The sequence below is a fragment of the Lathyrus oleraceus genome, chromosome 2 (genome assembly GCF_024323335.1).
Source record: "Lathyrus oleraceus cultivar Zhongwan6 chromosome 2, CAAS_Psat_ZW6_1.0, whole genome shotgun sequence".
Classification (NCBI taxonomy): domain Eukaryota; kingdom Viridiplantae; phylum Streptophyta; class Magnoliopsida; order Fabales; family Fabaceae; genus Lathyrus; species Lathyrus oleraceus.
In genome coordinates this window covers 6,373,054-6,386,260 of record NC_066580.1, presented here as the reverse complement: position 1 = coordinate 6,386,260, position 13,207 = coordinate 6,373,054, and the positions used below count along the sequence as shown (strand labels likewise).

The 13,207-nt window shown below is 35.6% G+C and overlaps 1 protein-coding gene across 2 annotated transcripts; it reads left to right on the top strand.

Moving 5' to 3' along the window:
* The first annotated feature begins 8,949 nt into the window (after positions 1-8,949).
* Positions 8,950-12,962, top strand: LOC127117560 (ABC transporter G family member 26). Of its 2 annotated transcripts, XM_051047620.1 has the most exons (10): positions 8,950-9,124; positions 9,866-10,003; positions 10,084-10,376; positions 10,498-10,653; positions 10,746-10,929; positions 11,027-11,305; positions 11,541-11,825; positions 11,916-12,200; positions 12,297-12,404; positions 12,624-12,962. In XM_051047620.1, exons 2-10 carry the CDS (start codon positions 9,896-9,898, stop codon positions 12,888-12,890), a joined length of 1,965 nt encoding a protein of 654 aa, XP_050903577.1. In that variant the 5' UTR covers positions 8,950-9,124; positions 9,866-9,895; the 3' UTR covers positions 12,891-12,962. The 2 variants fall into 2 exon arrangements, with proteins under 2 accessions (XP_050903577.1, XP_050903576.1); XM_051047619.1 differs by lacking the exon at positions 8,950-9,124 and having other exon boundaries at positions 9,254-10,003.
* The last annotated feature ends 245 nt before the right edge of the window (positions 12,963-13,207 follow it).

Here is a 13,207-nt window from a genome sequence, read left to right as displayed (position 1 = left end):
ATAATATAAGTGCTTATTTATAAGCTATTTTTGAAAGCTCGATGTATGCCAAGATAAGAGTTGTCCACTACTCTCATATATATATATATATGCTGTTGAAGCTCCTCTTGTGCATTCTTTTTGAGCAATCATATCAAAATAAAATGAAATTAAAACAAATCTTGTCAAGTTCCGAGATATTCTTTTAAAAGTAGTTAGTCCAATATTGAACTTATGAAGAATGCAACTGAAAAAACTGAACTTTCATAGATTCTAAGTAGAACTCTAACCTTTTCATACTTCTTCATGATCTTGGAAAATGTTGAGAGATTCATAAAACTGGTCCAATATTCCACCTCATAAATTAGATTGAAGCATGTTACATAGCAAAAGAAAATTTTAAACAAGAACATTCAAGTTTGAAGAAGCTTTCATACAAATTAAAAAGTTTATTACTACATTCTAGATGATAGCATTTTAATTAGCATTTCCTTAGAGTTTTAGAATATTCAAAACATGAAAAGAAGCTTAAAGAAACTGTAACGATTCAGGAGGATTCAGAAGCAGGACTGCCAACCGACACTGACATGATTCAATTCCACTTGTTGCATGCTTCCGCTGCTACTCTCAATAAAATCCAGATTCAATTTTTAACCTCAATGCCCCTTTTTGAAAATTAAATTTCAAAAACTCTGAATTAAAAGAAAATTACTCAACTATCTCTTTAGTTGAACACACTTGTCAATTCATTGACAAATATCACAAAGAAAGAATTCCGTTATTAAATTTGTCAAAAGTGACAATATATATTTCTCTTTTTATATTATCAATATTCTCTTCTTTTCATTAGCCGAGGTCCATGCAACAAAAAATTAAACCCATAAAAGATATTAAAAATTAATAATATTAGTAGTTATAACATAAAATAATTTTTTTTTTTGTTTTTCTATTTTATGCCACATTGGTGTCATGATTTTTGTAATTTTATCGGTTGTATTTACCTTGATTATTCCTGATTTTTCTTCCCGGGTGGAGTCGTGTCAGAAACGGTACAATAACCTGGTTCGACACAAGGAATTATAATTCAATACTTAATATATTTTTTATTTTTTCCCATTACAACATTCGTTCATTTGTAAAAAAAAAATCTATTTCAAAGATTTTATTTTCAAACCTGTTGTGGAGATATTCCAGAGATGCATTTTCAGAACAAGATAATAGAGTGCGGAATCGAAGATATATCTCCGGAATCAGCATGTCAGGTTTTGAATGGTCAACAATTATCTACCCATTTCTATAAATTAAGGTGCCCTTGTTTCTTATTTCACACAAATTGAAAATGTCTCAAATGTCACAAATAAACATCAACTAGTATGTCGCAAATATCTCCTTCTACAACGCAACTTTCGGGAGAAACTTTAAGCTCACCGAGTGCACATCTCTTGTAGATATTAAATATGAAATTCATCATCTCCTACCTTACGGAGACAATCGAAGAATATTGAAGCTCGAGTACTATTCACTGTCGATTAGCAACGGAGGGAAGATTGAGTTCAGCATCTTTGAGCTCAAGACGGATGCAAATGTAAGGGCTATATGAAATACATTTTTCCGTTTCGAAATAAAAATTTTGCTCGAATTGAAAGCGACGATTCTAAGATCGGTCGAAAATATTCTTAAGATGTTGAAAAATCCTGTTGGATATTAAAGTGTAATGTTGTATTTTATATTAAAATCATCTATGTAATATTTATTTTATGTTATGAATATTAATTTTATTTTGTCAACTGGTGTGCAAACGTTCATGATATGTATCTATAGAAATATCTCGGAGATGTATCTCCATAATTAAATAAACTCAACTTATATGACGCCACTCAGAATGATCCACGTTGAGTATGCATTGAAAGTGTTCAAAGATGTATCTCTGAAAATTGAGGGATATTTTAGAATTTTCTCGTCGTGCTATATATAGTGAATTAAAAAATCCCTAAAATTTCTCTTTGTCGATTTGTACCTCTAATCTCATGACAATTATGGCGTATATATGTGAATTTTTTACCAAAATAACCCAATTTTTCAAGAAAATTCCCAAAATAACCCTATTTTTTAAAAAATTTCCAAAGTACCCCACTTTTAGGAGGAGGCGCCAATCCAATTGGCGTCTCCTCTTAAAAATAGAGTGTAGGCGCCAATTGGATTGACTAGGGCACATGGTGCAGCCAATTCAATTGGTGCCCATCTTTATTTCTTCAAAGGAGGTGCCAATTGGATTGACACCTCAGTGTATTTTGTATTTTTTTTGTTATAAATAGAGGTGTTGTGTGAATCATTTTTCGATATCTCATTTCATCATTTGGCAATCATGTTTGGTGTTCGTCGCCGCTATGGAAAGGTGATTTATGCGAGAGACAAATCTCAGATGTTGATGCTCTTCTGGAACATCACTACTTTCGATCAACTGAAGAGGGAGCCGATTCGTTGGTTAGATGGAAAAATATCAGAAGGGAAAAAAATTAGAAGTATTGAGAGACTCGACAGTATCTTTGGTTGGGTGCGAATGAAAATTGATAAGGATGCTAGGGAAATGATGTTCGGACGAAATGACATCAATTTGATTGTTGTAATCAGTTAGAAATATTATGTTTTCAGTTTGCTTATGTTGTAGTGATGTTTGTCGTGTACCTCGTTGTAACAAAAACTTAATGATATATAAAAATTGAAGGTTAAAAAATACAATGTTGCAAAAAGATTATGACCCAGATGATGCTCTTCGATTGGGACAGTTGTTCTTGTTATGTCCTGGTTGATGACAGATACTACATATCTTATCATTTTATCTATCGTATCCATCTCTATTCTGATATGTGTGTTGTTTGACCTTCCTTTTTTCTTTCTACGCATCTCGTCGTTGTGCCAAACTATGTCACCTTCGTATGGAGGCCGGTATTCCTCCATTGGTAGCACCGATAAGCTTTTATTATATACATTCATGACGGTGACGACCTTGTACACATCAGATAAACGGCTGTAAGCGTCTTGGCGAGTATATGCGCATACTGCAATGACATGGGAGCAAGGAATGCGGAAGACCTGGAATTTTCCACAGTTGCACCAACTTTTGTTTAGTCTGATAGCATAGGCCAAATTTGGTCTCCCCTTGTTGTGATCCATTATCTCTTGGACGCTGAAATTTTGCCTATGACGGTCAAAGACTGTTACAGCGTGTGTGCTAGCTTTGATGCTCTCCTCTTTCACGATTTTCATGCAACACACACTAAATACTTGCCCAGACATTAACACCGCACTCCATCTTTCACCTCTGGTTGCGAATGTAGAAGCCAACCTATAATAGGTTGATCTGACCAAGGCGGTTATTGGTAGATTTCTAATGCCTTTGAATACCCCGTTCATGCATTCCACAAGGTTTGTTGTCATGTGGCCTCATCGACAACCTCCGTCAAATGCCCTTGTCCACTGCTCTACTAGTATGTTATTCAACCATTTTTCTGCGTCTTCATTAGACAGTCTAATTTCATCACGATAATATTGGAATGTTGGCTGAGTTAGAGCATACCCAACATTCACCACTTTCTTGCGAAGATTCTTATCTTTTATTGCACGCATGATGTTTTGTGCAATATGTCTAATGCAATAGACATGGGTAGAAGGAGGATCATGTCATCCATTGTCATGGTTATTGTAGGCACTCTCAATGGCAACATGTCTATCAGAAATCAAACAGAGATTGGCTTGTGGAGCCACATGCGTTATGAGATGTCGAAGAAAGAAACCCCAACCACCAGCCGTTTCACCTTCAACCAGAGAAAAGGCAATGGGAAAGACATTGTTGTTGTTGTCTTGTGCAACAGCCATAAGCAAAGTACCCTTGTATTTTCCATATAACCAAGTGCCATCAACTTGAATAATAGGTTTGCAGAATGCAAAACCTTTGATGCATGGGTTAAACACCCAAAAGAGACAGTGAAAGATTCTATTACATATAACACAGGTTTCATCTGGTGTCATTGTTGACAATGTCTCCATAATTGCCACAATTCCTGGGACATATGTTTTTAGTGCCCATAAAAACCGTGGCAATTCTTTGTATGAATCCTCCCAGTTGCCGAATACCTATTCAACAACCTTTGTCCTTGCAATCCACGCTTTCTTGTAAGATGGAGTATAATTATATCTTGTTCTGATATGGGATATAATTATACTCACCTTCATTGATGGGTATTTGTTAACAAGCGACAAAATATCTTGACATATCAATGCAGCGCTTAATTTACGGTGATCTTTTTCAACGTTAGTGGCAATGCAACTGTGAGGTGGGTCTATTGAAGCTATCTCCCAAGAGTCATTTTTCTTTTTGTAAGACGCAGCCAACTGAAACTTACAAAGGATGTTACGACATTCGATGACATACCTTCTCGAATTAGTGTGTTTTACAGTAAAATCAGCAGAGTTGTTCATGTGGAATTTTTTGATAGCTCGCACACATTCTTATTTAGTGCGGAACATGTCTCACACCTTTAACTCTCCTTCTGATCGCGGATACGGGTTATAGAAAACACTGTTGGCTATTTCATCGTCATGCAAATCACTTACCTATTTAAGTGTCTTACTATCAACATTGAGCGTTGGATGTTGATAGTAAGACACTTAAATAGGTAAGTGATTTGTCTCACATGCAAGCTAGTCCGAAGTGATGTGTCACACATGCAAGCTAGTCTGAAATGATGTGTCAAACATGCAAGCTACTCTGAAGTGATGTGTCCAGCATGCAAGAGAGAGGAAAGCCATGTGTCACACATGCAAGCACTAGCTCCAAATAAATTGGCGCCTCCTTACAATCCTTAGACATGGACGCCAATCCATTTGGCTACACCATGTCTTGCATGCATGCAGACCTCGTAACCAAGCATTCAGACCTAGGTGTGTCATGCATGTGCCTATGAAGGCGCTAATTTGAATGGTGACACCATGTACAAAATGCACATGGGTGCCAATTCATTTGGCTACCACATGCAAACACATTTTTTTATGTGCCACATTTTTTCCTATAAATAGGAAGGTAACTCTAACACTTCTTCCACACCAACACTCACTACTTCCTCTACAACATCAAATATTTCATATGCAAAAACCTCTTTCATCTGCACCAACCTCTTTCATCTCCGACAAGATGTCTATCCTCACAATGGGCGAATCGCACAGAGGAACAGTTGCAAACATAACAACTTATGTAAGCTTTTTATTGTTTTTTTATTTGTCTAGAGTACCTTTTATTAGAGTACCTTTTAATAACATATCAACTTAGTAAAGTATTTTCTTGTTTCTTTTATAGGATGTTTCAAGGTTCCATACTCGGGTCCACGAATATGTCCACATGGACCCGATGATTCAACCTTATGTCGAACTCGCCGATTTTGGACATATAAGGAAAATTATGTCTTGGTCGGTGGATAATAAATTCATTCTTGCTTTATGCGAAAGATGGCGTCCCGAGACACACACATTTTGGTTTCCAACCGGTGAGTGTACCGTGACGTTAGAAGACGTCTACATGCTTTTGGGACTGCCTATTGAAGGTAAAGCTGTAAATGGTAAAACCAACTATGCGAATTCAATTTGCATGGACCTCTTGGATACTGATTTGTTAGATGATAACTCAAGAGGTCAAGGTGTACTCCTTTCACGCCTTAAGTCATATTATAACAGTTTACATTTAGATGAACATTCTACCGAAGAGGCTCGAATAATAAAAACTAGGTGTTACATTATGCTTTTAATTGGTTCTTTTCTATTTCCAAAAGGTAGTGGTTCTAGTATGCATGTCATGTATTTACCTTTACTAAGATATGTAGATAGAATAAAAAGTTATAGTTGGGGATCCGCTTGTCTGGCCTATCTTTATAGTTCTTTGTGTAAAAATTCACACAAAGACACATCTACCTTTTCTGGATGTGCTATTTTGCTCCAAGCATGGGGTTGGTCAAAACTACTGTCCCTAGCGCCCGTAAACAACAACCCTTTCACATTCCCGTATGCACAAAAGTAAGTTGTTTAAAATGCTATATATTTACTTACTTTAACAATTATTATCTCTAACTAATATTTTTACCTTTTTGGTGCAGATGGTCGGCACGTGATATGAGTTATAACAGATGTCCTAGACACTGTATTACCCAGTATCGCAATCTCTTGGATCACCTTCGACTGACAGACGTATGGATAATAACCTCATTATTTCGTTATAATTTGTTAACTTCTTCTACCAAGTTTATAATCCAAGTTACTTTCACATTTCAGTTCATTTGGCGTCCATACCTAAATTTGGATCATGATCATGAAGTCAACGAAGAAGACGCAACCGTATGGACTGCATGCACACTGATAGTAAGATTCACAATTATGGAGATGCACAACAGTGATCGTGTGAAGTTGTAGTTCGGTATGCTTCAACACATCCCAGATCCCCCAGCAAGCCTAGGAGAATGGCATTTGCACAAAGTTAACGATCAATAAAAATTCAATCCATGGCAAAGCTTCGCAAGATCTGAGTTTCACAAATGGAAGCACCTCCATGACCATGTCTTAACTGACGCAGTGATGCCAAATGAAGAAAAACCAAGTCGTACTTATATGGCTTGATACAGATCAGTTGGTTTTGAGTTCATCGCCAAGGATATGTATCTATACGACCCACGCCAACAAACTTACACACCAGACGCCTCAACATCTAACCCCAACAACATTGCCATCCCCGCTACACACAACCCCCTATCAGTCAAACTTTCTATTCCACAAACACACAAACATATAACCATAACATGTCATACACCCAACCACAATACCAAGAGCATACCCCATACCACCACCAACAAATAGATAATCAACTAGAGACCCAACATCACTTCACACCCAACACATCACCCTACCAAAGCCGCCTTAGCCAGAACACTCAACGGTCATTCAACACCAACCGTCTCTCCTCCTACCATAGCCAAGAAGCCCAAACCTCACAAAACTGAAACCTTCAAAAACCCTATCTCTACCAAACACCCCAACAATCTTTCCAACCTTTCCTCGACGCATCATTCACACCCATGTCTCCCTTCAACCGTCTCGGTCGCCCACCAATAAGTCAAACACAACTCAACTACTCTGGCATGGGTCATGAACTCAGCTATGGCGGTACACCTTCGATGCATACTCGAGGCTATGCCGATTTGTTTGACTATCTCAATAGATCATCTCCTGCAGTTGGTAGTGATGTTCCTGGCCCCTCAGATGCTCAAACACCAGTGGTGAATCATCAACACGGGTTAGGGTCACGACTTCAGGTAGCTAGGGGATGTGGGACCGGAGGTCAGTTAGGTGATCCCGGTCATCAACACTAGGCTTTTTTGTGTAAACGGGAAATATTAATATCAATTATTCCTATTTCGAAATTATGTATCACGTAGGCTGTTTAACAAAAAAAATTGCAAAATACACTGAGGTGCCAATCCAATTGGTGCCTCCTTTCAATTGATACTCATGGACGCCACCATGTGTCATAGCCAATTCAATTGGCGCCTACACTCTATTTTTAAGAGGATGCGTCAATCCAATTGGCGTCTCCTCCTAAAAATGGGGTATTTTGGAAAAAAAATTGAAAATAAAGTTATTTTGGAAAAAATTTTAAAAATTAGATTATTTTCATAAAAAATTCTATATATATCTGGTCTAATTTTATTTGCATTTGAAGTTTTCGATTGACTTTTGTGTGTGGAACATTTGTTTACTTTAAAATTAGACACAATAGAGACTCAGTTAACTTCAACTCTACTCCAAGTATTGAATAATTCATATTCTATATTGTTTATGCCTAATTATTCTTATAACACACATGCTCTATTTATGGTATTTTAAGACTAAAATAAAGACTAAAAAAATTTGCAAAATACATTGAGGTGCCAATCCAATTGGTGCCTCCTTTCAATTGATACTCATGGACGCCAATTGATTTGGCTGCACCATGTGTCATAGCCAATTCAATTGACGCCTACACTCTATTTTTAAGAGGATGCGTCAATCCAATTGGCGCCTCCTCCTAAAAATGGGGTATTTTGGAAAAAAAATTAAAAATTGGATTATTTTCATAAAAGAATTTAAAAATTGGATTATTTTCATAAAAAATTCTATATATATCTGGTCTAATTTTATTTGCATTTGAAGTTTTCGATTGACTTTTGTGTGTGGAACATTTGTTTACTTTAAAATTAGACACAATAGAGACTCAGTTAACTTCAACTCTACACTCCAAGTATTGAATAATTCATATTCTATATTGTTTATGCCTAATTATTCTTATAACACATATGCTCTATTTATGGTATTTTAAGACTAAAATAAAACGTAAATCAATATTGATGCGGCACGACATTTTCTGAGGCTTTTTCTGAAACAATGACATCGTCACGATAATTTATTTAAATGAAAAAATATTGATAAAACCTTTTTAAAATAAAAAATATCTTTGAAACTAAAATTTTAGGCTCGAGAATCGATCATCCGTGGATTTTGTTTTTTAAGACAAAAATAAATGGAAATCAATATTGCTCCCGAGGGAATTTTTTTGAGATTTGTTAGAAAACAATGAAGTCGTTATCAAATTTTGATGGTGACATCATTGTTTTTCAAATAACTGGCAACATCATTTATTTATTTCGAATGTATTAGTATCCTACAACATTCAATGTTCTCCTTATTATTAAATACAAATTAAAATTCAAGTTTTTAAAACAAAATATTTTCATTTATTTTTGTTTATTAATTTATAAATTAAATATATTTAAAATATGAGGTTAATACTCCAACGTTAAAGTCAAAGATAAATGAATAATATCATATCATATATTGAGGGAAATTTATAGCTGAAAATGACGCATTTCTCCATTTTAAATAGGAGGTTTGTTAATAACTCGATAGATGCATCTGAACCGTGGAGATGTGTCTTTCGGATAAGGTGATCTGAACTGTGGAGATGTGTCTTTCGGATGAGGTGATCGGAGGGTGCATGACTCTAAATTTGTTGTTTCCCTGTATTGGACCTTTGTGCTTCTTTTGACCTTTTTGGTCGGCTCATAACAAGGTTAATTAACTTATTTATTATTTTAAATATTTTCATTCCTGTATACTAGATAATATATGTGTTTATAACTGAGAACAATCTTTCTAAAAGACGGTTTTGTAGTGATGAATTAGACCTAAACCACATTTCTTATTTGTTCCATGGTTTGTGTTTTGGTTTTCATAGATCAAACTAACTTAAGATTTAGATGTTATGCAAAGTAAATAGTATGTTTATTGAAATGTCTAAGCTGCACTAATTTCTTAATGCCTGCTTCAAACCTTTCACAATATATTATGAAGTGAACAAATCCAGTTTTAGCAAAAGGATTTGAAGTCTGAAACATAGAGTTGTCTTCACAAAATTGAACTGGTCTAATTACTTCAGTGGTTCAATTAGCATCAGAAAAGTCTGTTTATAAATGTTCAGCTACTTACCATTTCCAAGCCAATTTTATTCATGTTCTTGATATGTTCTTATAACAAATCACAATGGTTGAGTTAAAAGGATATGTGAGAACAACATTCATACCTAAGAACTTGCCATGAAAAGTATGTGGCCAACCAACCATAATTCTACCTCCATTATATAGGCAAGTTCTTGGTGTACACAGTTGACTCATGACATCTAAACTTCATTATTAGACCCTTAACTAGTTTCAACACCTTGCTCTCATTAACATCATTCATCATGGAAAATCTTAGAGAAGATGAGATTGAAGACAACATGTCGATGTCACCACCTTCCGTCGGTTCCATGCAGATTGCAGGAAGCAATGGCTTTGGTCACAGCATGGAGTTCATGTCTCAGGCGTACCTTCACAATCGCTACCCGGAGATTGATATACAAGTTGAGGATTCCACTTTCAATCAAGATCCTCCTCTTCCTGTATATCTCAAGGTACTGAAAAAATCGAGCGAGTTTTTACTGTATCATAAATCGAAGTTTTTTCTTTTATCACATTCGCAATTAATGTGCAGTTTGAAGATGTAGAGTTCAAAGTGCGAAATAGCCAAGTAGCTTCCAAGAACCCTGTGAAGACAATGGTGTCAAAGGTAGCCACACAAAACAATGTCGAAGAGAAAAACAAATATAAGAAAATTTTGAAAGGTATCACCGGAAGCATTGGCCCGGGCGAAATTCTTGCTTTGATGGGTCCGTCTGGTAGTGGAAAGACAACATTGTTGAGAGTTGTAGGAGGAAGATTGCTTGATAATGTTAAGGGAAAGATAACTTACAATGATGTTCCATATAGTCCCGCTCTAAAAAGGAGGTTAAACATCTTTTTCTTAAGAACCTATCTAGCACAGACATTTCTGAAAAAATGTGTCTCCGTGTCATGTGTCCGTGTCAGATTTGTATCTTAATGTCTCTCTTTTATGATACCTTTTTAGGATTGGATTTGTAACACAAGAGGATGTGCTTTTCCCGCAACTTACGGTAGAAGAAACATTAATCTTCTCAGCATTCTTAAGGCTACCAACCAACATGAGCAAGCAACAAAAATATGCCAGAGTTGAGAACACTGTCAAGGATCTAGGCCTAGAAAGGTGTGACCTCGAATATAAGTATTGAATGCTCAAATTCCTTCAAATGAAAGAAATCAAACTGTTTTTCTAAATAATCTCTTGTATAATCATAGATGTCGTCACACGAAAATAGGCGGAGGATATCTCAAAGGCATATCAGGAGGAGAAAGGAAGAGAACCAGCATAGGTTATGAAATTCTTGTTGATCCTTCATTGCTGCTACTTGATGAGCCAACTTCGGGCCTTGATTCTACGTCGGCAAACAAACTCCTTCTCACCCTTCAGGGACTTGCCAAGGTATCAGATTGTAACAACGGATCGTAAACTTAACAGTGATTTTGATAACAATGTTTTTTGAACATATTCTGGAAAAATAATTTTGAATTTTCCTTAGGCTGGAAGAACTATAATCACAACAATTCATCAGCCATCCAGCAGAATCTTTCACATGTTTGACAAACTTCTTCTGATATCAGAAGGCCATCCTGTTTATTATGGAAAGGCTAGAGACACAAATGAGTACTTTTCATCCTTGAGATTCATCCCGGAAATACCGATGAATCCCGCAGAGTTTTTGCTTGACTTAGCAACTGGACAAGTGAATGATATCAGTGTTCCTCAAGATATTTTCAAAGATCAAGAATCTACTGACCCTTCAACAGCTGTTATTAAGGTAGATTTATCATAACTTATACTTATTAACAAATCTCAAGTTTTTCAAGATCCTATGTAGGTTAGTCGTAGTTTAACCGTGACAAAACAAATAGAGATTTTATTTAACCATGATTTAACTGTGACAATATTTTACGAGGCAGTGAAAAATTATAGAGCCGGCACTGATCATTAATATTATTATATTCATTGTCTATCTCATTTCAAACTCATTAAAATTTTCTTTATTATGTTAGTATGTACAACTCAAGTATAAAGACATATTGGAGCCAAAAGAAAAACAAGAGAATCATAGAGGAGCAAACACACCAAAACATCTTCAACTAGCCATTCAGGTTAAAAAGGAATGGACATTGAGTTGGTTAGACCAATTCATTATTCTTTATAAGAGAACATTCAGAGCAAGATGCAAGGACTATTTTGATATATTAAGGCTAGTCCAAGCAATTGGAATCGCACTTTTGTTAGGCCTACTTTGGTGGAAATCTTCAACTGACACAGAAGCTCAACTTCGAGATCAGGTACTATATAGTTTCAGAGACGGATCCAGATGTTTTAAGTAATCGGAGTAACATTTCATTTTCAAAAGTATTGACTAATTTTTTGTGCAGGTTGGTTTAATGTTCTATATTTGTATATTTTGGACATCTTCATGTATTTTTGGAGCCGTCTATGTATTTCCATTTGAAAAAGTGTACTTGAGAAAAGAAAGGGTAGCAGATATGTATAGACTAAGTGTATACTATGCAAGTAGCACTCTATGTGACATGGTGGCACATGTTTTGTATCCTACTTTTTTCATGCTCATTGTGTACTTCATGGCGGGCTTTAAGAGCACTGTGGCTTGCTTCTTCCTTACGCTATTCGCGGTTTTGCTGATAGCGGTAACAAGTCAAGTAAGTTATGTCAAAACTCAGAACATGTTAAAGGGTAAAAGGTAATCATTTGTGAAAAGCTATAGCTTGAATGAATATGCATGTTGTTGTTAATAGGGAGCTGGAGAATTATTTGGAGCTGCAGTTATGAGCATTCAAAGAGCAGGAATGGTTGCTTCTTTGATACTTATGTTGTTCCTTCTTACAGGTGGCTACTATGTCCAGGTATGCTAAAAAAGAGAAGCAAGTAGCTTCAAAAAAGTGTCCGTGTCTGTGTTCGTGTCTGACACTTACACTGACATGCATGGTTGATTATGATTAATTTATTCACTTTTTAAATTTTTACCAGTATCGGCGTTTAAGTGTCGTGTCTGTGTCCATGCTTCAATATGGTTCTTTACGAATCGAACTGATTCTTTGTGAACCGAACTGATTGTGTTGCAGCATATACCAAAGTTCATGCAATGGTTGAAGTATATGTCATTCATGTACTATGGATTCAGGCTTCTTCTAAAAGTGCAATATTCAGGAGATGAACTATATGAGTGTGAAAGTGAAGATGGATGCAAGACACTTCAAAGTTCACCTTCATTTGATACTGTAAACTTGAATGGAGGTTTAACTGAAGTTTGGGTTCTGCTGGCTATGGCTCTTTGCTTTAGAGTGTTTGCTTACTTTTGTCTACGTAGAAGGATTGACATATCCAATTAGTCTTTGAAGAAAATGAAAGTTTCTTGTATAAGGAAATGATGAATAATTAATTTTGAATAGAATATAGTAAGCCATTAAATTAAATTTCTAAGTTTGATTTTTTGCAATAATAAAATATTCGTTAACATTATTATTAAAAAAATAAATTGTTCATAACACATGGTGTAAGAAAATTATGACATATTAATAGCATATGCTAAAGTTGTTGTTTTGCAAAATTTAAATTATCTATTATTTCTCATGAACATTCTCTTCTCCACATTTCGCACTTACCATTCAAGTTGTATTCGGCAAAGGTGGAGGATAACCATAAAAGC

Bases quoted from the DNA above. Each gene is read 5' to 3' on its own strand.
- LOC127117560 (XM_051047619.1), top strand. From the start codon at position 9,794: ATGGAAAATCTTAGAGAAGATGAGATTGAAGACAACATGTCGATGTCA. The intron at 10,654-10,745 runs GTGTGACCTCGA...GTATAATCATAG, and splicing joins AAGGATCTAGGCCTAGAAAG to ATGTCGTCACACGAAAATAG. The intron at 10,930-11,026 runs GTATCAGATTGT...AATTTTCCTTAG, and splicing joins CCCTTCAGGGACTTGCCAAG to GCTGGAAGAACTATAATCAC.